At 33.0% G+C, this 24,761-nt stretch overlaps 5 protein-coding genes across 8 annotated transcripts; 3 read left to right on the forward strand and 2 right to left on the reverse strand.

The window, feature by feature from the left end:
• Nucleotides 1–50: 50 nt before the first annotated feature.
• On the reverse strand, nt 51–2,484 carry LOC111019118 (RNA-processing, Lsm domain-containing protein). The gene is given in 4 exon segments (XM_088117219.1): nt 51–489; nt 605–728; nt 1,800–1,880; nt 1,983–2,484. Coding segments are annotated over 4 exon segments (651 nt in total). The 5' UTR covers nt 2,381–2,484; the 3' UTR covers nt 51–441.
• Nucleotides 2,485–6,627: 4,143 nt separating this feature from the next.
• TBL27 (TRICHOME BIREFRINGENCE-LIKE 27) lies at nt 6,628–8,701 on the forward strand. Its single transcript, XM_022295366.2, has 2 exons — nt 6,628–7,252; nt 7,384–8,701. Exons 1-2 carry the CDS (start codon nt 7,027–7,029, stop codon nt 8,472–8,474), a joined length of 1,317 nt encoding a protein of 438 aa, XP_022151058.1. The 5' UTR covers nt 6,628–7,026; the 3' UTR covers nt 8,475–8,701.
• Nucleotides 8,702–9,982: 1,281 nt separating this feature from the next.
• On the forward strand, nt 9,983–11,844 carry LOC111019212 (Acyl-CoA N-acyltransferases (NAT) superfamily protein). Of its 4 annotated transcripts, none has more exons than XM_022295547.2 (3): nt 9,983–10,149; nt 10,320–11,031; nt 11,307–11,844. In XM_022295547.2, exons 2-3 carry the CDS (start codon nt 10,397–10,399, stop codon nt 11,572–11,574), a joined length of 903 nt encoding a protein of 300 aa, XP_022151239.1. In that variant the 5' UTR covers nt 9,983–10,149; nt 10,320–10,396; the 3' UTR covers nt 11,575–11,844. The 4 variants fall into 4 exon arrangements, with proteins under 4 accessions (XP_022151239.1, XP_022151240.1, XP_087973968.1 ...); XM_022295548.2 differs by having other exon boundaries at nt 10,326–11,031; XM_088117842.1 differs by having other exon boundaries at nt 9,983–10,145; nt 10,326–11,031.
• A 1,895-nt stretch (nt 11,845–13,739) lies between these two features.
• LOC111019213 (MLP-like protein 423) lies at nt 13,740–14,455 on the forward strand. Its single transcript, XM_022295550.2, has 2 exons — nt 13,740–13,954; nt 14,033–14,455. The coding sequence occupies exons 1-2, from the start codon at nt 13,768–13,770 to the stop codon at nt 14,302–14,304; spliced, it is 459 nt and encodes a 152-aa protein (XP_022151242.1). The 5' UTR covers nt 13,740–13,767; the 3' UTR covers nt 14,305–14,455.
• A 1,716-nt stretch (nt 14,456–16,171) lies between these two features.
• Nucleotides 16,172–18,861, reverse strand: UMAMIT36 (nodulin MtN21 /EamA-like transporter family protein). The gene is made up of 7 exons (XM_022295389.2): nt 18,609–18,861; nt 18,448–18,516; nt 17,948–18,064; nt 17,449–17,704; nt 17,187–17,345; nt 16,761–16,912; nt 16,172–16,518 (listed from the first exon to the last, which is right to left on the reverse strand). Exons 1-7 carry the CDS (start codon nt 18,809–18,811, stop codon nt 16,365–16,367), a joined length of 1,110 nt encoding a protein of 369 aa, XP_022151081.1. The 5' UTR covers nt 18,812–18,861; the 3' UTR covers nt 16,172–16,364.
• Between the last annotated feature and the right edge of the window lie 5,900 nt (nt 18,862–24,761).

Here is a 24,761-nt window from a genome sequence, read left to right on the forward strand (position 1 = left end):
CTTGATACTTAACAGAGAAAAAGGTTGAGAGGTAAAACAAGAGAAACCAATGCTGGCAACTTTCCAAGTACCATCAGGATTAGTTGTTCCACATTATGATTGAAAAAGAGGTGGACAGTTATTACATCCAGTTTGCCCATTCCAAATTTGATACATTGCAGGAGAGCAAATCTGGGAAAGCTTTAAATATGGACTCCCAAAAAGCTTTGCCAGGGTGTGTCCAGTGCAATCCATAAGCAGGAGAAAATCAACAACCAGAAGTCCAATAAACATAAAAAGAAAATTTTGGCAACAGATTGGGTACCACTTAAACACTAAATCCCTTCATGATTGCTGACACTGAGATGACTCTAAAGAGATTATACCTTCCCCATCAGCAAAAGGCTCAGTACAGGCAAATTTGCCCGTCACTCAGTAACGAAGGATAGGGATGAATAATCATCACTGCCCACCGCCACGAACTTGCAACCGCTTCCTTTCCAGTTCAAGCTTTCAGGAAAAATTGGATGTGTAAAGAGATTTGTGGAAGGCATTTAAACAAAGAAGCAAAAAGCTAGTAAGCTAGTAAGCTAGTAATATCAATCAAACAACCGGAGGTTCTTACCACTTTCTTCACCCGCTCATTTGCAGCGGGGGTGCCTCCAGTAACGGATTCTGCTAGGTAGGGACTGCTAACACGTACTTCATTCATTACAACTATGACAGTCTTGTCCCAACGAACGGGAAGCCTAGAATTACACCATCAATCAGAATATCAAAACAATAATGCAGAGGCTGCCAAAAAAAAATAGCGACAACAGAAAATGATCGTGCAATAAAAAGTTTAATATAAATCCTATCATGCTTTTGTATCTCATTTATGTTGCATCTATAGTTTTGTATGTGCATGCTTCATAAAATCAGATCACTAGATGAGCATAGTTGCCTTTACAACCCCACCAGCTTTCCAAAACATTCTATAATTTTGAGACCCCATAACAATAGACAAAAGAGCAAATGCATCTAGTTTAGCCACATTAATAATAGTAAAATTCATCGAGTTGCGCATATAATTTACATATCATATTATGTATAGTGTAAATAAAACGATTTCACTATCAAAATGAAAAATGTTCTATCAACAAAGATTATAAAAGAAGGGAAGTTCTTGGTACTAACCAGGCCGGGCCGTGGAAATAAAAATGAAAACTTTGGTACTACTAACAACTTTATTACCTTCAATAGTTCGAAAAAAGACCAATATTGTAGTCAATTGTTTCATAGTTTCAATTAAAAATGTGAACTACATATAGTCTTAGTTAGTGTTATACCATCCAAAAACCAGTAAAACTTATAAAATGATTTCTTTAAAGATTCCCAGCAAATCATGGTTGATGGCACAAGCCGAATAAGTTTTGATTACCTAATTTTTTCTATTATCCCAACATCAATGAGATAAATGTGCAGGTGAAAATATTCATAATCACTAGCCCTGTTATCCAAAACCTTGGTTTCAGACCCCCTCATCCCCATAAATTAGACTGTTTTCTAATGCAACCAATAAATTTGAAGAGAGAGTAAATAAACTAATGCCCTAAACAAGCTCACCAATCCATCATATAAGATAAAGAAAAGGACTCATGACTTCTCTTCAAATGAAAACAATATATAGAAACGCGGCGTAAATGAAAAAATTACATAAACAAAGAAAACTAATAAAATTACCCCATGCTACAAAAAAAATGTGTGGAAATGGAGTACAAAAAAATCTTCAATAGACCTTCCAAATATTGTTACAACCAAAATAAAACTGAACTTACGTTTTAGATAAGGCGTCAAAAATACTTTGGGCCTCGCTGGTCACACCCACTCCTATCCTCTCCGCCTCTGCCTCTGCTTGCCTGTAAATTGCCCCACGACCGGAGCACCAAAAGAAAATGAGAACACATAAATCAATCAGAAGCTAGTAAAATACAAAAATTCAGAACTGATTATTGACATACCTAATGGCCAGTTCCTCTCGAGCACGGAGAGAATTGAGATCGAGGTAACACTTTTTGAGATCAAGAGGATCTTCGCCATGTCCCAAAAACGTAAACTCCTTTATATAATTGGCCTTCAGAAGCCTTATATTCCTATGAGGTCCCGGCTTTGAACCCTCCTGTGGCGGCAGCAAAAGAAAGAACAGAAAAGCAGTCAAGGAATTCAAGAAGAAGGGATTGAGATTCAGTTACGTGATTATATGAATTAGAAACCCAGAAAGGATATGAAGGACGAGGATGTTGGAGGGGCGGTCAAAGGTAATGACTTGTCCTTGAAATTCATCGCCTAAGGTCGTCTTAATGGAGAAGAAGGACCCAACTGCGAAGTCATCCCCATTGCCGCTACCATCCAGTGCCATTATCGCCTTCTTCTTCTCTATCAAAAATTGGAACCGTGCTTCCTCCTCCTGAAGGAGTTGGGTAACCACTGTAATTTCCTAATCCCATATAAATTAGGGCTTCTTTTCAACAATGGTTCTAAATTAGAATTATTAACATAAATAATCCTAACTCTCCCATTAATTAATCATATGAATTTAAAATGGGAAGAGACTACTTTAATTTTTTTTTTTAAAGGACTGTACTTTAATAATTACAAAAATAGATTAAAAAATAAAAGGTCATCTAAATTAAAAGTTCTTTTTTTATTATTATTATTATTATTATTATTATTATTATTATTATTATTTTGAGTTCTAAGAGATTTCGAGACACACAGTTGACAAATGGGTCCAAAGAAGTCTGACCAAAGTGAGACTAAATCAAGTAAAAAGTATTACTAGTTTGCTTCAATAAGTATTTAAATCAAGTTACGTTGACCTGAGCTAAACTAAAGTGAGTTTACATCGTCGTCCTATTGATCCTCACGAATCCGCTATGGAGTTTGGCATCATCAATTGAATAAATGTTGTGAAACTTTAAAAATCTATCTTTACAACCAACAATGGAAATTCTTATCTCGACCTACTTTACTCTTACATGACGCGGTGTGGGACTCAGAGATATTTTAGTGCTCCTAACAAAATCATTTAATAATTTCATATATCATTAATAGCCATATTTGATGTTTAAGCCATACATTTTTTTACATAACCTCAGTGTAATTAGCATGGTCATGTCCAAATTTTCATTCAGTATTTCTTAACTAGAAAAATAAATAAGATTTTTTTTCATTTTTATCCTAAATTTTATAATCTAATCTTTAGGGTAAAAGGTTTGAATGATCTTGGTTTAAGTAGGCTAAATTTAAAAAATCTGTATTTGGAGTGTAGTTTAGGAAGTCTATATTTAGAGTGCACTTTAAGAAGTTTGGGTGTGTGAGATGTTTAATTATATTAAATCAAATTTTCATTTAGACCTTTTTCTAATTAGTTACTTTTGTTATTTTAATATAGTTATGGTAACAATAAAATATTGTTATTTTAGTTGGATTAACATAAAAATAAAATATATTTTTCTAGATTATTTTAAAATCGTAAGTTTATATTTTAATATGACTAAATTTTAAAGGTGTATATCATACGTATATTTTTATTATTTTGAAGGTGGTTAATTCGACCGTCTAATATCTTTTTTACGTGGCCAATTTAGAATTTAAGACTATTTATTTTACTAATTTTATTTTTGTAAGTTTGAAGTAAAATATGTTTTTTACTTCAAATATGAAATAATTTTTTAATGTTAATTGTTAATTCAAAATTAAATAATGCTTTTTTATTTTATTTTAATACTAGTAAGTCTAAAACATATTTTGACTCTCTTAATAAAATTATATATGTTTTGAACCATTTTTAATTAAATATAAATAAATGAAAGTTCATAAGCAATATAGTTCATATTACAAATTTAGTTATTGAATTAATATTATTCAAATCAAAGTCAAAATCCCAAATTTAAAATAATATAAACTTAAAATCTTATGATTTTACAAAATATACGATAATGTTTAGTTTAGAAAAGATTTGTATTACAATTTTGATTTTGATTTAAAAAAAAAATTACAATGTTAATTTTAACAATCATAACATCTAAAATATTTGTATATCATCTATATTTAAAAATATAATTAAAATAAAAGTGAGAACGTATTTAATTTTTATAAAATTAGTAGTAAGAAAAAAAATTAGTGGAGGACTGCGGTCGAAATCAAAATGTGTGAAAGAGAAGGAAGAGAGAGAAATGAGTTTTGAATCTTTGATCCTTATTAGGTTGGGCTCCTAAATATTGGGCTTATAAAATTGGACTATTTTCTTAAGCAGAAGCCCAAAGTTTGAAACTCAAGAGCTTGGGCCTCTTTATGTCTCCGGGACCAGATTGCGGAATGTTTCTCAGTTCGTAGTGATCAGTTGCTTTCGGATAGGTGTGAGCGCTACGTGTCAATAATGGTGCCATATTTTCAAACGCCCATGCCCAATTTTAAAATTTCTTAATAACTTACCAAATTTGTCTAATCTTTTTACATTCTTTTCACTTGTAACATTAAGAGAGGGAGAGTAGTAAGATGAGGTTAGTTGGTTGAGTTCTAGTTGTCAACACATTAGTCCTTACCTTATTATTTTTTTTACTAGAAACATGGTTATATTTATTGTTAGAATATTAATATACAAAACACCTGTTTGGTAACGTTTCGGTTTCTTATTTTTTATAAAGAAAAATATTTTGTATTGTCTCAACATCCATGAATTCAATGATGATCAAACAACGTTTATATTTATGTTTTGCAATAAATTGAAAACCAAATCAATAAATAAGGAACTTGTTTCGATTGTCTCCAAAATTCATCTAATATTTTGAGAATGTTGTCAAAAAGTAGAAACGAAAAACATGATTAGTTGCAAAATACTTAGGCTTCTTAATAAAATTTGAAAACGAGAAACGAAAAACAAGATAAAAAATGTTACCAAACATACCATAAATTATCCAGAGATCATCAATTCAAACTTCTGAATTCGACATTGATTTAGAGCGGACAATGACCCACATTCCAACAAAACCAAATTGCAATCATATTGCTCCCTTCCTTATCTTCCTTCCCCTTAGCTCTACCCCTGTTCAACATGAATTTATTGAAAATTTTGGATCCAACCTAAGCTAAATGGTGACAACAAACCATATAAATTAATATTATATATATTATATGCTCATCCCTCCTCCTGTCATCAAATCAAAATTGAATTTAAAAAAAAAAGAAACGCATCTCTTCAGCCACATGCGAGTTCTGACAAAACCATTTAAACAAAACAAAAGCCCAGCCAACCATGTGACTATCAGACAACCATTTTTTATTAAATACCAAGTACACGACATTCTAATTAAGCCATATATCAACGTCATCGAAGCCTATGTCCTAGTAAAAATTTAATTGAACTGTGTTTAGCAATGAATTTCTTATTAATGCATACACATTGGGAATTAAAATGGCTTATTTATGCCATAAATACAGTTTATTATTCTACTGTTTGAGACCACAACATTAAACGTACGGTTTGAAATATCGTGACCTTAATAATTGAACTTAATGCATTGTATTTAGGCTTTCAAATCAATTACTGTAGATGAAAAGTAATTCATAGTTATCCATTATACTTGATCAAATCCTTTCCATCAGCAATTCTTTAATGTTTCCTTTTTTATATTTTTTTCATCGGAAAACAAACCATGTTTGACTTTTTTTTTTTTTAGGGTAAAAAGTCATTGGAAGGGTGAGGCAGGTGAGCGACTAAAATAATAATATTATTTCTTAACATCAACTATTTAAAGCGGGCCCTGGGATTCCTCCATTCGGGTTCGGGTTTGGTTACTGTACTCCATCATCAAATATTACGTTATTTTTAAGTTTTTTTTTTTCTTTCCGGTTAATTAATTGTCAATGAAATTAAATGTGTTAATTTTAAAATGTGCTGGAAAATAAAGAGAGCGGAAGGCGAGTTGGCTTAGCTTTGTATGTGGTCATCAATTCAATGATTGGTGTTATGCAAAAAGACTCCCAAGTCCCTTGTAAGATGTGCTTTCCTACGGAACTAATGAAGGGCTGTTTCGGATTTTCAGTTGACTTAAAACGTGGAGAGTACTATGATTAACTCCACCGGTGGAAAAAAAATGGACAATCACATAGCTCGTACGAACCCAAACCAAAAAGGGAATTATAAAACAAATGGCAAATTACATTTTTGGTCTCCATCTTGCATTTAATTTGTCTTTTAAAGTGACATTTTTAATATGTAAACTATTTAATTTATGAGTTAACTAATAGGTAATTTATACGGAAAGATGATGTGATAATTAACATGTTGAGAAAAGTTTGAAAAAAATTAAATATTTTTCATTAAGGTGTGGACATCAACTTTTTATTAGGCTTCTTCAATTGGATAAAAACAGAAATAGATCTGGAATAAATTCAATAATCTAATATGTTAATTTTAATATTATTTTTCCATAAAGACAAGACAATTAGTGATCAACTCAACTCAATTACTAAATACAAATCGAATCTAGATCCGAAAAGTCAAACATAAGAACAAATTTTCAAAACTTCGTAGAAAAATAAATGTCATTTTCAAAACATTAAGAACTAAATACAAATTAGATTCAAACTTCATAGTTCTAGGGCTAAAGAAATCGAGTCTATACAGGGGCCAAAGTGTAATTTGATCAAATTATTTTAAAAAAACAAATCAGATAGAGAGAGAAACAAAGTAATAAACGCGAAGCCTCTGGATTCTCTTTCTATCTTTTTTTTTTAAATTTAAAAAAGCATGGTTCCACCAATGAGAAGCCACCAAGTGTTAGTGGGTTTAGGGTTCCAAGCCGAAATCCACGGGAAAATGGAGTCCTTGTCTGCAAAATTGACTCCACCAGAATTCCCACTCCCTCTCCGGCCAAAAAACCAAACTGCGAGGAAAAAACTCATCAAGTGGAGAAAGGAAAAAAAGGAAAAAAAGAAAAAGATTAGAGCTTTTCGTCTCTGTCTGTGCGTTGAAGTTGCAGAGATCCAGAGGTTTCCGAAATGGGCTTAATTTCAAACTTGTTGAAGGAGAAGAAGCATTCCCAGTTCATCAAAAAGCTCATTCCATGGACTATTTACGCCCTTCTTCCCATAGCCCTCTTCCGACTATACTTCCATCCCATCCATCTTCCAGATTCCTCCATTGATCAAATAACCCAAATCGCCGTTTCATCATCCTCTTCTTCTTCTTCTTCTCTCTCACCTCCTCCTTCCTCTGTTCGCGAAGGTACGACACCAGTGAGCGTCTTTATTACTCTGTAATTTCAGGTTCTGGGTTTGGTACGATATGAATGGATGTGTTTTTTTTTCTCTCTCATTTACTAACAAAGAATCTGCAAATTTGATTGCTTTCCGCAGAGGAAGTAAATGCGATTAATGAAACTCCATGCGACTACACCGACGGGAAATGGGTCCCCGACAAGTTGGGACCTTTATACAATGGCTCGACCTGCGGTACAATCAAAGAAGCCCAAAATTGCATCGCCCATGGCCGCTCTGACTTGGGGTTTCTCTACTGGCGGTGGAAGCCCCACAGATGCAGCCTCCCGAGGTTCGACCCCAACAAATTTCTCCACCTCATGACCCACAAACATATCACCTTCATCGGCGATTCCATGGCCAGAAACCAACTCGAATCGCTCCTCTGTTTACTGTCCTCTGTTTCCACTCCTAAACTCCTCTTCAGAGACGGCGACGACAACAAGTTTCGAAAATGGTATTTCCCCTCTCATAATCTCACGCTCTCCGTCTACTGGTCGCCGTTTCTGGTCGACGGTATAGAAAAATCAAACACCGGCCCCAATCACAACAAGCTCTTCCTGAACCGCGTGAATGAGAAATGGGGCGCCGATTTGGACGATTTCCACGCGGTGGTGTTCTCAATCGGCCATTGGTATCTCCATCCGGCGGTGTATTTCGAAGGGGACGACGACTCGTCATCCGTAATGGGGTGCCATTATTGCCCTGGTTTAAACCACACGGAAATCGGCTTTTACGACGCCCTGAGAAAGGCCTTGCGGACCACATTTCAGACCATAATCGACAGGGGCAACGAAATGGACGTGTTTTTGGCGACATTCTCGCCATCCCACTTCGAGGGGGAGTGGGACAAGGCCGGGGCGTGCCCCAAGACGCAGCCTTTCGAGGAAAACGAGAAGAAATTGGAGGGAATGGAGAAGGAAATAAGGGAAATAGAAGCAGAGGAAGTGGAAGAGGCAAAAGCGAGAGGGAAGCAAATTGGTGGGCTGAGAATCGAGGCGTTGGACGTGACGAAGATATCGCTGTTGAGGCCTGATGGGCATCCGGGGCCTTATATGCATCCATTTCCTTACGCCAATGGCGTTGGGGATCGTGTTCAGAATGACTGTGTTCATTGGTGCTTGCCTGGGCCTGTCGACACTTGGAATCAAATACTTCTCCACATTCTCAACAGAGGGAGATCACAGTGAGACTCTGCCTCAGGGCATTCAAATTTCATTACATTTATCAAACATTATTATACTTGTTTAATTCTCAAATCTCAATCAATCCAAATTCTTTTGAATTTTTCCTTGTGTTGTTCTGAAGGATAGAGCTTTTTTTATCGTGTAAGACAGCTTCGAGCTTCACTTTGTACTGTGTGAAACGTACAAAAGTGAATTCATTATGAAAGGTATTGATGGCTTGGTTTTGGACATTTTTTTTTACCTTTTTTTGGGGCAATTTTTCATCACATTGTTGGTTGAATCGTGTCTTTTTGTCCTTTGGGTTGTATGGAAGTTGATTCATTTAAGGAAATTATCTCTAAGAGGAAATTACAAGCAATACATTTCTACTTGTAAATGTCACCCTAGTCCCTGGCTGGCTGTATTATTAAATTTGTTTGCTTAAATACAAATTGTCTATGAGAACAAATTAAAAGCAATACCTTTCTAGTCAAGCGAGCATAGTTTAACATAATTGATATATTTCTCCATTTAAGAGGTTCTGAATTCGATCCCACCTCCACATGTTATACTAAACTAAAAAAAGATGTCATTTTTTGGTTCATCATAATTTTATTTTTTTATAAAGAAATGCAAGCAAGCTCTTCAAAATTAGAAGTCTTCATTGCACAAGCGATTTGCGCTTCTATGGATCTTCCAAGTAGAAATTCCTCCAATCCATTTCATGAAGTTTGCAAATTTCTATAAGACTTGAATCTTGATTGTTCAACAATCTCTCAATTTCCATCAAATCAGTTTCAATGCAAGTTGGAAAGCTCTCCCTCTTTTTGCAATTGCTTTAAATCTTCCAAAATTGCTATTGCTTCCAGAAATTTGATGCTCATTTGGTGACGAACACGATACCACCAACTAAGATAACATCAACCAGTCTAGTATGACACACTTCTTCCTGCATGGTTAGAGATTGTCATTTAGATTCAACTATATCTTATTCTGTTGTTTGAGTTAGCTTTCGATATTATAAGAATTTTGACCAGAAAATTGCAAGTTGTCTCCTTAAAAAATCACAATTAATTTTATTAATAGATCCCTAACTTTGGATGGAATTTTAAAATAAATACAATCCCTAAATTTTTGTTTTTTTATATTTAAAAAAATTTATGAGTTTATTGTACCACCAAATTTAAAGTTTAGGTTTTGATAAAAACACAAGCTTCAATTTTATATCCAGATCAGTTAATTTTCAAAAAATTTAACAAAAATGGAAAGTTCATGAATTTATTTGGTAACAAACCGAAATTTTATGAATCTCTTAAAAACAAACCTGAAAATTTATTTGACAAAACTTGTAATCTAACTATTAATTTCTTTTATTTTAATAAGTATTTATTATTGTTATTATTTTTTTAAAAGATTTTAATAAGTACTTATTAATTGTATACATTTGGAAAAAAATATACTAATTTGTATATATTATCTTTTAATATTACTAAAATTTAGACAGGCTAGTTATGCTCACATTAGCCATCACTAATATTATTTTACAACATCCATCTCTGATTCTCTGATGGAAAAATCCTATGTAAAATCCGACGATCCTCACATTTCATTATCGATTTCTCGTGCACCACTCTATTCAACGACGCCAATCTTCAGTATCCATGATTTGGCAACGCAATCTTCTCCTCCGTCCTCGTGGGTAAACCATGTTCTCTTGAAATTAAAATTAACATCCAAAAATTTGAGAAACCGGAGCAGAAATTTTCGGAAAATTAACTATATTTTGTTTTTGTTTTTATGGTCCATGATTTTTAAGTTTTTGACTTCATTTCATTAATCGACGAATGCAAATTTAATAATCAGTTTCAGTTTCAGTGATGACGGTAGAATCGGATCTTATCGATTCCCCAATCCCCTGCGGCTGCGATTAGCGAGCTCTGCATTCTATGGCCATAGCCTTCTCCTTCTCGCTTCCCTTGGATCTGCCACTGCCGCACCACCATCGCCTCCTTCGCCGCCATTTCATACACCATCAAACTTTTCCCTCTCTGCCCACTTCTTCTTCTTACCCATTTCCCCGTTCCCTCAAACCTGAGAATCACACCTTTAAAACCTCATCATTGAACTCCTCGCTTCTCGAAGACCCACTTCGGACTGGTCGATTTCTCACCAACGACGAGTTCGAGAAGCTCAAGCTGCTTGGGGATTTTAGGTATTTTCAGGAATTGGAATCTGGGTCCCTCTCGGTTCGGGTTATGAGGGATGATGAACTTGATGCCACTGTTGGGTTGCTTGCTGAGTCATTTGCAGAATCCATGCTCTGGCCTTCTGGGTATATTTCTTTGCTAAGATTTTTGGTGAAACAGTATTTGACCGAAAGGAGGGCTCTGATGCCACACGCAGCCACGCTTATTGGGTTTTACAAAGGCAAGGATGAGGATGAACAAAAACCTGAACAGTTGGCCGGCACTGTGGAGGTTTTCTTTGACAAGAGGGGTGCCAATGCGTCTCCCCCTACACCCACTCCTCCCAAGAACTCGCCTTACATATGCAACATGACAGTTAAAAAGGAGCTTAGGAGGTATGTTTCACTTCTTTGAGTTTCCTTTTGTCCCCAAGACTATGAATTCAAAACTTGAATGAAATTCTGGTGCTATATATAAGTATATATATATTTAACTTAATTATGGTTAAGTCATAAAAGGCCAAAAGGGTATGACTAGAACTACAAAGAGCAATGAAGGAATAGATGAAAGAGATGATCCAAAATTCTTCTTCCTCTAAGCAGAGACTTTATAAGACCTATTTTAGAGGTACATGATTAAATCTAAGAGTTTGAAGTTGTGGAATTTTCAGGAGGGGTATTGGGTGGCATCTATTGAAGGCTGGCGAGGAAATGATTTCACAAATGAGTACCTCAAGAGAGGTGTACCTGCATTGTAGAATGATTGACACAGCTCCTTTCAACATGTATACGAAAGCTGGCTACAGCGTTGTGCAGACAGATACCGTATTGATCTTGTTGATGCTGCAGAGGCGCAAACACTTAATGTGCAAGAAACTTCCTGCCATGACCATGAGCAGCCCTTCTGAATCAGATGTTCCATTTTGTCTTGAAGAATGAATTTGGTAAATGGTATGGAGAACTTGTTTCATATTCTGCTGAGGTAGATAACGCCATCACATATTTACCTTCCCACTTTTACTAATTTTTTTTTTCCTGTCTCCTCTTAAAATCTAAGGAGCATGTAAAATTACTCTGTACATATTTGTAGAATACCGACTATAACTTCAAGATCGTTTTTATTAACTTCTTTCTTGATTATCTTTTTCTTGTTAAGAGGATATATTTATGAAAGTTGGGATTCAATAATGCAATGATTATGTTTGGTAAGACTTTTGTGTTACTGGATAATTGCTGAAAAAAGTTAAAACTATTCAATGAGATACTGTAAGTAGTTGCCAAGATGGATTGCAAGCTGAATGAATGATTCTAAAAGTAAATGATTGTTCTTCTCAGCATTTTTGAGGTGTGTGCTAGCACGCTCCCTAAGTCTTAAGCTTCTTACTTCCCCTGAGATCTGAGACGTGCATAAGTCGTGTACTCATAGAGTTAGGAAATTCTAAAAATATGATAATATAGACTGAGCACAAATACACCTTCAGTGAAAATATCAGGGAAAAGGGTATTCTAGTTAAGTCGTAAGTTTAGTAACAAGTTACATGATTTCGCATATGGATTACTATCTATTTCCTTATTGTTTGATAATATGGGTGTTTATGCAACTCATGGGATATCATATCATAGATAAATAGCTTCCAAGACCTAACTTCATGCTCTACTTTACTTTCATTAAATGAATTTTAGCCAGATATGAAAAGAAGGAAAACAAAACCCAATCATGATTATCTTTCTTTTCCATCACAAGTGGCTTGCCCAGTTGAGTTCGGTTGTTGCCAACAGAAATCTTCATTAGCTACTACTTGGTATTGGTAACGTAAATTACTTTTGTAAGTACGCATCTGTTGAACTATTAAGATGGTTCTCTCTTTATGATTAATCTTTAGAAAGATTTATGGTTCCGTTCCAAGGCTTGTTCGTCCTTTCAAGCTTTCAGCTTTGAACAGGAAATGTACGTTCGAGTCTAAGATAATATAAAGCAGTTCTGTCAGTAGTTCACCAAATTATTATGGTTTATACATTTCATGAATGTGTTGTGTGTAACTGATAATCATATGGAACCATATGATAATGGGAAGGTTGGTATTGTAATCTGCAGTGATCTCAAGGACCATTGTGAGATCCTCAGCAGTAGGAGAGGGTGTACAAGTTGATCTTAAAACTGCCCCTGCTAAAATTAGGTTGAAGAAGCACGATCAATTGATATCACGACTCACAAGGGCGAGGAATTGCAGAGGACAGTTTACAGTTTAATTACACCCATTTCACCAATATTGTTATATACACACATTTTATGCATATTCATGATTGTCCTCATGCGTGGGCATACAATATTTGGTAGGTGGTGAGATTATATTACGTAGATGTTGGGGGCAACAAAACGACCTTCCACGTGTTTTTGGTCGAGGAATGTCACATTATCATAATAGTCTGATGTATGAATCTAGCTTTTGTATGACCAGTATATAGAACTAAGATAACTTCAAGAATGACTCGGATACCTCTCCTAGCCGAGCCGACAAATAAACTACATAGGCTCCGACCTTCTTAAAGGTCGAGCCAACCTATATGAATCCTAAAGACCGACCTTAATAAAGGTCGAGCCAACGTATATAAGACTGTGCCTAACTACTCTTTAACCGTATTTCTGACAATACGCCTGTAAATAGAGGGTCCCGCCCCATATATTAGATATAAGATTCTATTCCTCGTCTAGAGAGCTATAGATCAAACTCATATTGATTTGAGTATTGGAGTCTCTTTCTCTCGCTATGAAGGTCAGCCCTCCTTCTATTTGTGCTTGACGACTAAAATTGTGTAGAAACAGTTGAGATACTTGCCATGAAGGTCAGCCCTTTGATTCGTGCCTGACGATTAAAATTATGTAGAATCAGTTGAGATAAGACATGTCAAGTAGTCTCTATCTTGAACACCCCATTCTTTCTTGTTCGTGAGTCGGTAAGTAATTAAATATGCAGCAAAATGTGGAGGGGAAGTTTGTGGTTAGTAGCTGTCCGTCAGACCAGACATTAAAGTGGCAGTTGAACTTCTCCTAACCAATTTAAAGCTCCCCCCCCTTCACCACTGCTATATATTCACGCGTGTCTCTGTCCTTTCTCAACTCACTCTGCAACTATGGCCTGCGTTGGAAAGCTTGAGTTAGAGACTGATGTGAAGTCGAGTGCGGACAAGTTCTGGAATAACATGAGGGAGTCAACCATCATCTTCCCCAAGGCCTTCCCCCACGACTATAAAAGCATTGAAGTCCTTGAAGGCGACGGGAAAGCTGTCGGTTCCGTTCGTTTAATTACGTACGCCGAAGGTAAAATGTTGCAATAACTTTAGCTTCTTTCTTATCATACTTGGAAATCATTCGTCTCGACGTGACTTCATGGATCAGGTTCTGAGCTTGCTAAGGAATCGAAGGAGAAGATCGAAGCTGTGGACGAGGAAAAGAAGACGGTTTCTTACAGTGTGATAGAGGGGGATCTGCTCAAGTACTACAAGAGTTTCAAGGGGCACATTTCGGTGAGTCCCAAAGGAGAGGGAAGTTCAGTGAAATGGAGCTGTGAGTATGAGAAGGCGAGTGAGGAGATTCCTGATCCTCATATCATTAAGGACTTTGTAGTGAAGAATTTCCGTGAGCTGGACGACTACACTCTGCAGGCATAGACCAAACGGCATCTCATTTAAGGAGGATGTTTCTAATGGCTAATGCCGAATAATGTGGTTCCTCTAATCTGCGTTTGTTGTGTTTAATGTTCTCTTGATCTGCTTCTTGGCGGTTAAATGAATATAATAATTCTCTACTTGTTCTTTCTAAGTTTGCATTATGCACAATGCATGCACTTTTTCCTCAGGTTTAAACTCATACTAAAAATGAAAAAAGAAAAAAAAAATGGAAAGAGTAAAGTTATACATGGATGAGGGGATGGGGACGGAATAATAGTTTGTCTTAGATTTAAAAAAAGGAGAAGAAGATATATACAAATATATATATATATATATATTTAAACTAATTTAAATTTTATGTTTTTTTTTAATTTACCCATTCCCTCAAAATCTTTGAATGGAAAGATTATACATATGAAAAGTTAGTTAGAAGGTAAGAAGCTCCTCTATAAAAATTTTGGCTTCACCTATAAAGAAGATACATTACAAAATATCATTGAACAAGTCTCAGCTTCTCTTCCCCAAAGCAATTATTCAGCCAAATAAGTTATGATATAAAGCAATATTCTGGCGGAAAAGAAAAAGTAGCATAAAGTAATATTATGCAGGACCAGAGGGTGAAATTACATATTGTCCACTTGAAAAAAGAGTTAAATTTATTAGGGCTAGTTCGATGACATTTTTGTTTCTCGTTTTCTGATTTTGAGATGCGTTGTTTCCACCATAGAAATTTTGTAACAAAATCAAGTTTTTTATTTCTTGTTGTTGTTTTCATTTTTTTCCAAAATAGAAATAAAATCATGATTTTATCATTCTTGAGTTATAAAGTACACAATAAGTATTAAAAAGTAATAAATATTACATAAAAATATGAATATTTACTTAAAAAATAATTTTTATATAAATTCTACTTTATCTCATTGAAAATTTTAGAAAAAAGAAAAAAAAATTCAATAAAAAAGAAGAAAAAACCATATATAATTACATGTTATGTTTTTATTATTAAAAAAATAGAAACATGTAACAAAAAAAAAAGGAATGTGACTCAACTTGACGGCCCTTAATTATTTACGTTTCTTTACTTGGTATTTCTTTCTTGAACTTTTGTGAGTGGCCTGTGTGGCCTTCTTTAAATATTAATAAATGTATGATAGTTGTTAGTAAACCAATTTTTTTAGGAATAGTGTTTTCACCTTTTAAAGAAGCCTATTTGATAATATTTCTAACTTTCCTAATATAAAAAATATTTTGAAGTATGTGTAGAAGAAGAACATATATTAATTGATGTTTTATTTCCCAAAAATACCATTTTAATACTTTTGGTGCAAATATATATATATATATATATCTTTAACCTTCCACCATGAACTTCTTTTTTCACAATTTTATACCTTTCGTCTCATTTTCTTTTATTAACTTTTCTCTATAAACACAAAAGCTCCTCTCTTTTTTATTCATCAATCAAAGTTTTGATTGATAAGCACATTTATATGACAAATAATAGAAAAAAGGTAAAAAATCAAGAATTTTATAAAAGAAATAATTAACGGTCAATTTTTTTAATAGTAGTTTATTTAATATAGCTAACACCTAAGTCATCCAATACATATGTTATTACTCTCTTCACACATACACTTCCTCTCGTTAATTACCTTCATATATACAAGTTTTCTATCTCTTCTTAAACTCTCGCTTAATTTGTTTTTAATTGTAATTATTTATGAAAGTATCTCTCGAGCAAATATTATTTAAACAAAAAAATTACATTTACATGAAAAATAAAAACTTGAATTTTCGGTTTAAACTGTTTATTGAAAGTTATTGCAATCAAGTTCCAATGATCAAAAGAGGAGATAAGTAAAAGAAATAGAGAAAAAGGATGGATCATACATTCATAACAAAAGGATCCCATAATGAAGACAGCACAATATTATATATACAATTGGTCTCAACGCCAAGATTGAGATTCCACGAAAGCCAAAAAGCAGCTTAATTCTGATGACCAGATTCCATTTCAAATAACATATGATCCTGATCATCTTTCTTTTTTTAAGATATTTTTACACTCTAGATTCTTCATCCAGAAGTGGAACTTTGGCCGAAGACAAATCATTGCTCTTGTCATCTTTCTCTTCTCCTACTCCTTTGTCTTCGTTAAGTTGCCCCCACATTACTGTATAATATCCCATTCCTGCTATAAATGCTGCCATCACACTGCATAGCCAAAACAACACAATTTTTACTCTCTTTCAGCAATTATATCATAATCCTGTAACAATGTGACTACTGGTTTTATACGATAAACTTTGATTTCCACCATGCATCCAATGGTTAAATAGTTTTTCATTAGAATTATGTCTCTCCTGTATATTAAATTCCTAACTTTTAAAATTATCTAATAAGTTATTGACCTATTAGATACAAGTAATTCTCAAGAGGTAGAAAAATGGTTGTACCTTCCATAGTGAAAAGTGTCACCAAAGAAGGTGGCACCGAAGAAGGTAGCGAAAAGAATGCCAAAGGGCTTGAACATGGGCACGTAAAAAGGCCCTTTCATCTGCATGCACCATATTTGCACACGGTTTCGGATTAAACCGCTAAAAGTTCCCTGCAAAATCCATCATTTTTACTATTAGAATAAACGGCCGAGTAGTTTTTTATATTAAAATACGTGACTCATTGTCATGATAATCAAATCTTGTTCTTGAAATTATTATATAAAAAAAACTTTTTTTTTTAATCGTTATCTATTAAGTTGTAAAATATTTAAGGGTGCTAGGATAAGATTAGTCACCATGGTTAAAAGAGCAAAATATTTTTCTTTTCGGTGACAATTTTCAATAGGGACGAAGATAAGATTTTTTTGAAACTGTTCTTCTTACCGTTGCAATAATGAGAAAAAGGTCAAAGCTGGTTTTGATTCTCCATGCACTCGAGTCGTCCACTACAAGGAAAGCCACTATTGCGGACATAAATGTGCCCACTATACTATAAAAGGAGGCCACTTTCATCACTTGTGAGTATTGTTTTACTACTCCCAACTGACCAAGAAATGATCACAACCAAAGGATATGTTAAAATAATTGCAAAACTTTGAGGGGAAAAAAAGAATTTCACAGGTGTGTATTAATTTGAATTTAAGACCTGGATGATGTTCCATAATGAGATGCATAAAGAAGCAGCTGCTAATAAAAGGCCACCCAAAATCCAGCGCTCTGTGGTGGAGGTGAACACCAAAAGCTTTTGTTTGAATTGTAAACGAAAATTAGAAGATGAATAATGGTGTTGTCGTACAACTGGGCCTAAGTAGAGCTCCTCGGTCGTCGCCCCCACAATTGATATTATTGTGCCAACTACTTTCACAATGAAGCTCCGACTATTCCACTCAATCTTTGTCCTCCTAACAAAAGTTTATAATATATCTAGGTTAATCAATTGTTTTGAGATGAAATCGGTATCAATGTCCAACAAATTTAAACGAATATCTGGATTAAGATTGATAGGTTCAAAAAAGTCACCATCTCGAAGAGGTTTATAATATGGATAAGCTATTCTTCATGTTTATTTAATATCAGAAGTAGGAGCAATATATATTGGTCTTAAAGAAAATAAAATGAAAGAAAGAGGAAGAGAAAAAAAAAACCTGAGAAGGACAGAAAGTACGAAGGAAATGGCTGGGATCATAAGGCCCATTGCGCATACAACAATTGGAGAGCTGTAGCTTAGGCCCATAAATGCAAGGTTCTGAGAAACACATATCCTACAATAGAGAACAAACAGCAAACAACAAAAATATGAACTTTATATTAATTCTCTGAATATCAGTAAATTTTATTCTAGCCAATATTAATTACGTAGGTTTCCTTCTCCAAACAATTAAACTTACTAAAAATTTCATCGTCAACTCAAAAGTCAAGAAAATGTGATACAAACCACAGTAAAAGGACAAGACCCAACTAGATTTCGTACTCCTGGTTCTATAAACGACTAAATTTACCATAATTTATTAGCTTTAAGTCTTTTTTAGCAAGGAGAGATTAAACATGTAAAATGGTATCAGAACAATATCAAAGCTGACTGCATCTTCCTCCGAAGTTCACTGTTTTCAGAAAAGAAAAGTTAGAAAGGAGAGAGACTACGAACCCTGTGAAACCCAAGAGGAAGATTCGGATGAGGATGGGGAAGGTAAACAAAGATTGTTCTGGTTCGGCTCTGCATACAACACACAAAGTTGTAATTAAATAACTGAGAGTTGTTGATTTAATTAGAAGAATAATGAAGTTAAGGGATTATGGGATTGGAACCTGTGGTTGTAATGAAAGATGAAGGAATAAGGGAGAAGAATGATGGAGGCAACTGCGTTTGTGTAGACAACATATACAAAAGTGCTCATTCCATAAGTAATGGCCGTTTTGGCCATTATAGTTAATGCAATAGTGGTGCCTTCCATGGCGACCATGGCCACAAATGGCACCACTCCCCATATTTCACCCCTAAGTTCCATCATCTCTCTGTGTCTAGCTATTATGCAGGTTTTTGGAGATGGTCTCTTATTTATGCTCCACAGACCACAAAAATGGAGTGATTTGTGAAGAAAGAGAGAGGGCAACCTTTCAAGGCGTTGTGCAGCCACTTGAGAAACGGAAGCAGCAACTCGAATTTTGGGTAATTATTAAAAGAGGGTGACGTGAGAAAAAAGCTGACTAGATATATGTCTGTTTTTATACCATATATTTGCCTTTCCCTTGGCTCTTCTTTTGTTGAACATGAGACTACACGTCAAGCGGGTCACTATAAAAGCCTTTTGTTAGGTTTTCCTTCCATTTTTTAAGATTTAAATCTGGTCGTATTTGTTCGTTTTGGTTCATGTACTTTAAAAATATCTCTTTTAATTGACGTAATATTTATATAAATAACTGTCAATAATAAGGTATCTAAAGGTTATTCTCTTTGAGTTTTTGTACTTTTAATTTTTATTTATCTTGGTGTCTGCCTTTTTAACCTTTATCCAATTCCGTGCTTTTATTTTCAAAATGCTTATATCTCCATTAAAAGAGTGACCATGTGGTCTTTTTGTGCTTTTCTTTTTCGACCATAATTTTAGTCTTATATTTGTATAAAATGGTATTAATTAGAGTTAAAACTTTATAAACATAAACAAAAATGATCATTACATAGACGTTTTGAAATATAGGTATTTAAAACTGACAAAATTTAAAAGTAGAGAATTAAAATAGTAGTTAAACTAAATTTTGGTTAGAAAAAATAAAGAAAGAAAAAGACAAAGTAGCTTGCGCACATCGAATGCGTGGCCGACATTGAGAGAGGCCCCACTTAAAAAGGAAAAAAAATATCTTTTGAGGTCCCACCACATCAATAACGTCATCGAAGAACGTTTCGATTTTTCCCACAGTTTAATTAGGAAACCAAAAGCATGTCACCGTTTAGGGTGTAAAATAAGGAGGGCAATTGCTAAAAAAGAAATTTTAAAACTAACAATTATTAAAATTTGGAAGAAGCACAATTACACCAACAACAAAGTAAAAGTCTAATATATCCTTTACGAACACAGAGTCCAAACGCCAGGATCAAACAATAATACACCTAATATATTAATGATATACCTTCCTATATAATTTGATGTACGTGATTACTAGTATTGATATATTAACTATATACTTGATATAAGTATTGATATGTTACTTGTCTTTACTGTATTTAGTTTCTCGGTTGAATTAGCTTGTGTTATTTGCATATTTGAGATGAAATATCTATCTTTTGTAACATAAATGAATTTTTTTATCTGTACTTCATATAATGTTGATATACCTAATTTGTTATATATTACTCAAGGAGTCAATAATAATGATATACCCAATTATAAGTGCTGATATAATAATGATATATTTGATATGAATGTTGATAGATATCTCTGATATAGTTATATGATTTGAAATATTGATATAGTTAAAAATTTGAGAGGGTTAAAATTGAAATAACTAAATTTAATTATTAGATTTCAAATATTTTATCATATTTCCAAAATTTGAAAATTATTGTTATATATAAATGTGTCGAATATTTTAGCTAAGGGTACCCATTATAAATTTCCAAACAAAAAAAATATATAGTTGATTTCATTAAATAAAGTATTGGATGGACTTGAACTCGTAAAAGGTCGGCGGCCTTTTTATGTCTGTAATGAGTAATGACATCAGCATTATCGTCTATATTGTATACTACTTTGGTTGAGAAATATGATTATATGTCTTGCCCTTGGCTTATCTTAAATAAGCAAATTAGAGCCCACCTTCCCATAACCACAATATTTCACTGCTTATAATAGTAATAATTATTTTTAGGGGTAAGTTACAAATATGATAAAAAAATTTAGTAAAATTTATAAAATAGTAATCCCATTTAATTTTTCAAATACAATACTAAAAAAGAAAAATAGGTGTCCAATTTTAAATGACAACTTTACCCAAATTATATACATTTATAATACTAGTTCGAAACCTCGTGCAAATGCACGAATATTTTCTATTTAATTTAATTTTACAATAACATAAGTAAATGAGAAAAAACAATATTAGTATAATAATAACAATAATAAACAAAAAAAGAAAAAAATTAAGATGTATATATACAAACTTCATTAAAATATAGGTACTTTACTAATTTAATCATTTAATCTATGAATGTATTTAAATTACATTGTTTTGTACCTCTTAAAGAATTTTATATTTGATTAAGAAATGTATAAATACTTTAATTTTTTATTTTAATGTTATTTTATCTAATTTTGGTCCATTATTTTCTAAAAATATTTTGTTTGTTTATTAAAAATTCTAAAAAAATTTCAAGCTAACATTTTGTTATATATTAAATATTTTAGTTTATACTAATTTAAATTCAAGTTAGTATATTCCAACTTTTTAGATTTCATACAAATTATTGTACATAATTAATTTATTAATTTACTATTTACAATTAATTAAAACTTTATGACCTTACACAAATTTTTTTTCAACAAAATCAACATGAACTTGTAATAGATCAATACATTATTATTATTTTCTCAAAAAACATTCTAAATACAGACAAAACAATAGTAACAAAAAAAAAATCAAAGTTTATCAATACACTAATCTAAAATATGTTATGCTTAACGATCACTATTATTTTACCTCATAAATTATGGAACGATGATCTCGCAAGCCTTGGATTCAAGATATAGTGTCGACACATGTATTCTCTATGACTTGATGAATATGTCGCCAACATGATTTTGAGATGTTTTTGAGATTGAATAATATTTGAGAGCAATGTTTTGAGAGAATTAAGTGTTGTGAAAAAATAGTGAAAGAAAGTATGTTTTTATAGTATTAGGAGATAAAACGTTACAAAACTCTTGTAATTCTATTATAAATTGTAATTAAAGAAAATAATTTAATTTAATAGTGTGAAAAACATTTTGTATTCTAACCTTGTTTAGATCATGGATATTTATTATTATATTATTATTGATAATTAATAATCAATAATTAATTTAATATTTATAATAAATTATTAATAACATAATTTGTAAATTAATAAATTAAGAAAGGGACAAAAGCGTCCAAAAATGTTTCTCCCAGATCCTCCCATTTTAATATAGTATAGATATCTATAATATATCTGTAATATATTTATAATATATATGGATATTGAGATTATGCAAGTATGATTAAGAAATGCTTAAATGAATTTGGTAGCAACTATCTATACCTATAAAGTACACTTTCATTTTCAAGATGGTAATCATAAAAATTTTAAAATTAAGCATGTTTGGCTTGCACGTGTCCCTAGGGTGGAATGAGCATTGGATGAGTTTAAGTGTCTCGAACCGATTAGCGGTCTATCCACTTCGTTGTCCTCTCACGTGGCAATGTTGCTTTACATCTCAAACAAAAGTCCATGAAACATGTAGAAAATTAATTCTCCTACATAGATGATCATAGTGAAGTTTAAACACTCATTCCGTCTATATTATTTTGAATTATCTTGAATGAGCCAACCCACGATGGTTATTACAAAATATATAATTAAAAAGTAAGATATTTTGAATTTTTCAAGATTATCGTTTGTATTTCGCTCAATTGGGGTGCTTTCCTATTGCCTCCATTTTGTGTATGTTTCTCACGTTCTAATGAAATGGTTTCGATATCTTTTGAAAAAGAAAAAAAAAGATTATCGGTCGTAATTTGTTAGTCTAGTTAATATGTAGCCATAACGAGTGGGGCTACATATATTTCCATCCAATTTAACCTTAATTTTTCATAACATATTGAAAATTTCATCAACATACACGAAGAGAAGCACACCTCTTGAAAAATTCAACTGTGAACTAATACACATACATATCGAAGATGAGAGAATAATTAAAATAGAAAGTAATGAAGATGTTTCAATGTTTGTATCAAGTTATTTTAATTTGGATGAGTTCTAATGGAAGTTGACCCCAACTGGGCGTCGGCCCCGCCATGGCATTTGGCCGTGCACTTTGGCGTCATGAAATGGCCACACACTCACTTTGCCGCTGCTCTCACACCACCGCCAACTCCTTGGTCGTGCCTCCCATCTCTCTGACTTTCCATTTTCTTCCCTTACAAAATTATATCATGAATTAGGGTTTATGCTACCAAAATTATATATATTATAATGTAGCTATAGCTGGGCAACTCATTTTAATTAAAAATTTTGTCAATGTTATTATTTTAGCATTTTACTTACAATGTCTAAGGCCAACTTCTTTTTCTTTTCAGAAGTATTTGAAGAAAATAATATAATTATATGGGTATGCAAATATATAGAATGTATGAATATATATTGGTCTCAATCTCAAATGATTGACATTTTGAAAAACTTCAAATGCAGCCAAAGGGGAATAAGGGATATTGCAGGCCATGTCTTGTATAGATAACTAAGTGCGTAATTAATTATATCTTTCTCGATTCACATCATTTTGAAAATTTCACTTCTTTCTAACACTCCATTTTCGGAGCATAATTGCTTATTTGACATCATTAATGTCAAACATCAGTACTCGATCTTTGTGTGTGTGTCGGTCCAATAATTTTAACTTTTTTAATTCTTTAAGATAGAGATCAGCACATTTTCTTGTAACCTTTACTTATTTGGTTTTTTTTTTTTAAGGTAGAGAATATTGGTCTTGTTGGGGCATCTTAGGAGACACGAGTAGCCCAGATCCCCCAATATATTGTATTTGTAAATCTGGGCCAATGATCCCTTTATCCAATAAGGCTCTGTTGTTCTTGATCTTATTCCTTTCATGTTCTCAGCTTTTGTTTTTCTTCCCTTTCACAGCTCAAAGGACAAACCAGATTGATTATATTCTTCACATCCCAAATTTGGATGCTTTCCTATATCACTTAGTTCATGTACTGTTAAAGAAATTTTGATTAGTATAATCTTTTTTTCTTTTATATCTCGGTGAGTATTTGTATCCGTTTATGAGCACATCAACTAATATCATAGGATAACTGCTTGACTTACTACATAACATATTAAATATTTTAGTAGATGGGTATCATTGGAGTTTGAACTATATTTCCGTCTAAATTCAAGGTTCCTTTGAACCAATAGACCAAATCCATGATGGATTAAATTTGACTGATATATAATCTGACTCTATTAGATTTATAACAATTTTGTTTTGAAAAATTATACATATTTAACAGTAAGGTGTTTGTTGTTTTATTTTTCAAACGTTTTTAAAAACCATATAGCTAGTAAAAGTTCCAAAAATGCAGACATATCTTTTTAGAAATAACTTCTTAATTAATTTAGATTTTAAAACTTTGCCAGGATTGTTCTTTGAACTGGTATATATATACTAGTTTATATAGAGCAAGTTATTAAATTTTTCTAGAAAGCACCTTAGTAAAGACAAATTATCTAATATATATATATATATGTATGAATTTTTTTTTTATTATCCAAGAGTCGATGATCCTTTGTTGAACCTAAGACCTTAAACTTATTCCTTGAGGTCTCAAACCACTCAAACTATTCTTTGGGGCATATTTACATATGTATCAAAAATTTACAAAAGTAACAATCATGTTGCAATAGTTGCTTTTAATAATTTGATTGAGTTGAGACACAGAATGTTAGCGAACAAAGATAGAAAGAGAAGGAAATTAGAGGAGGAATTTGAATATGTGGGGGAAAGGGGGTCTCCCTTCAACCCTTATGGTTTTTGTTTAATCATTAATGTTTACTGTTTGGTGTGGTGGGCTCTCCATCTGATAGTGCCCTAACACTGGATTCCAATTTGTAATGTTTCTCCTGTAGATCAAGAAGACAGCAACAAACATTCAGTATAATTCACATCTCCTGCACCCAAAAAATAAAAATCAGAAAAAAAAATGGGCCTTCAAAATTTCATTTCT

Source organism: Momordica charantia, assembly GCF_013281855.1.
Source record: "Momordica charantia cultivar OHB3-1 chromosome 9 unlocalized genomic scaffold, Mcharantia_2.0 BLBB01000009.1, whole genome shotgun sequence".
Classification (NCBI taxonomy): Eukaryota; Viridiplantae; Streptophyta; class Magnoliopsida; order Cucurbitales; family Cucurbitaceae; genus Momordica; species Momordica charantia.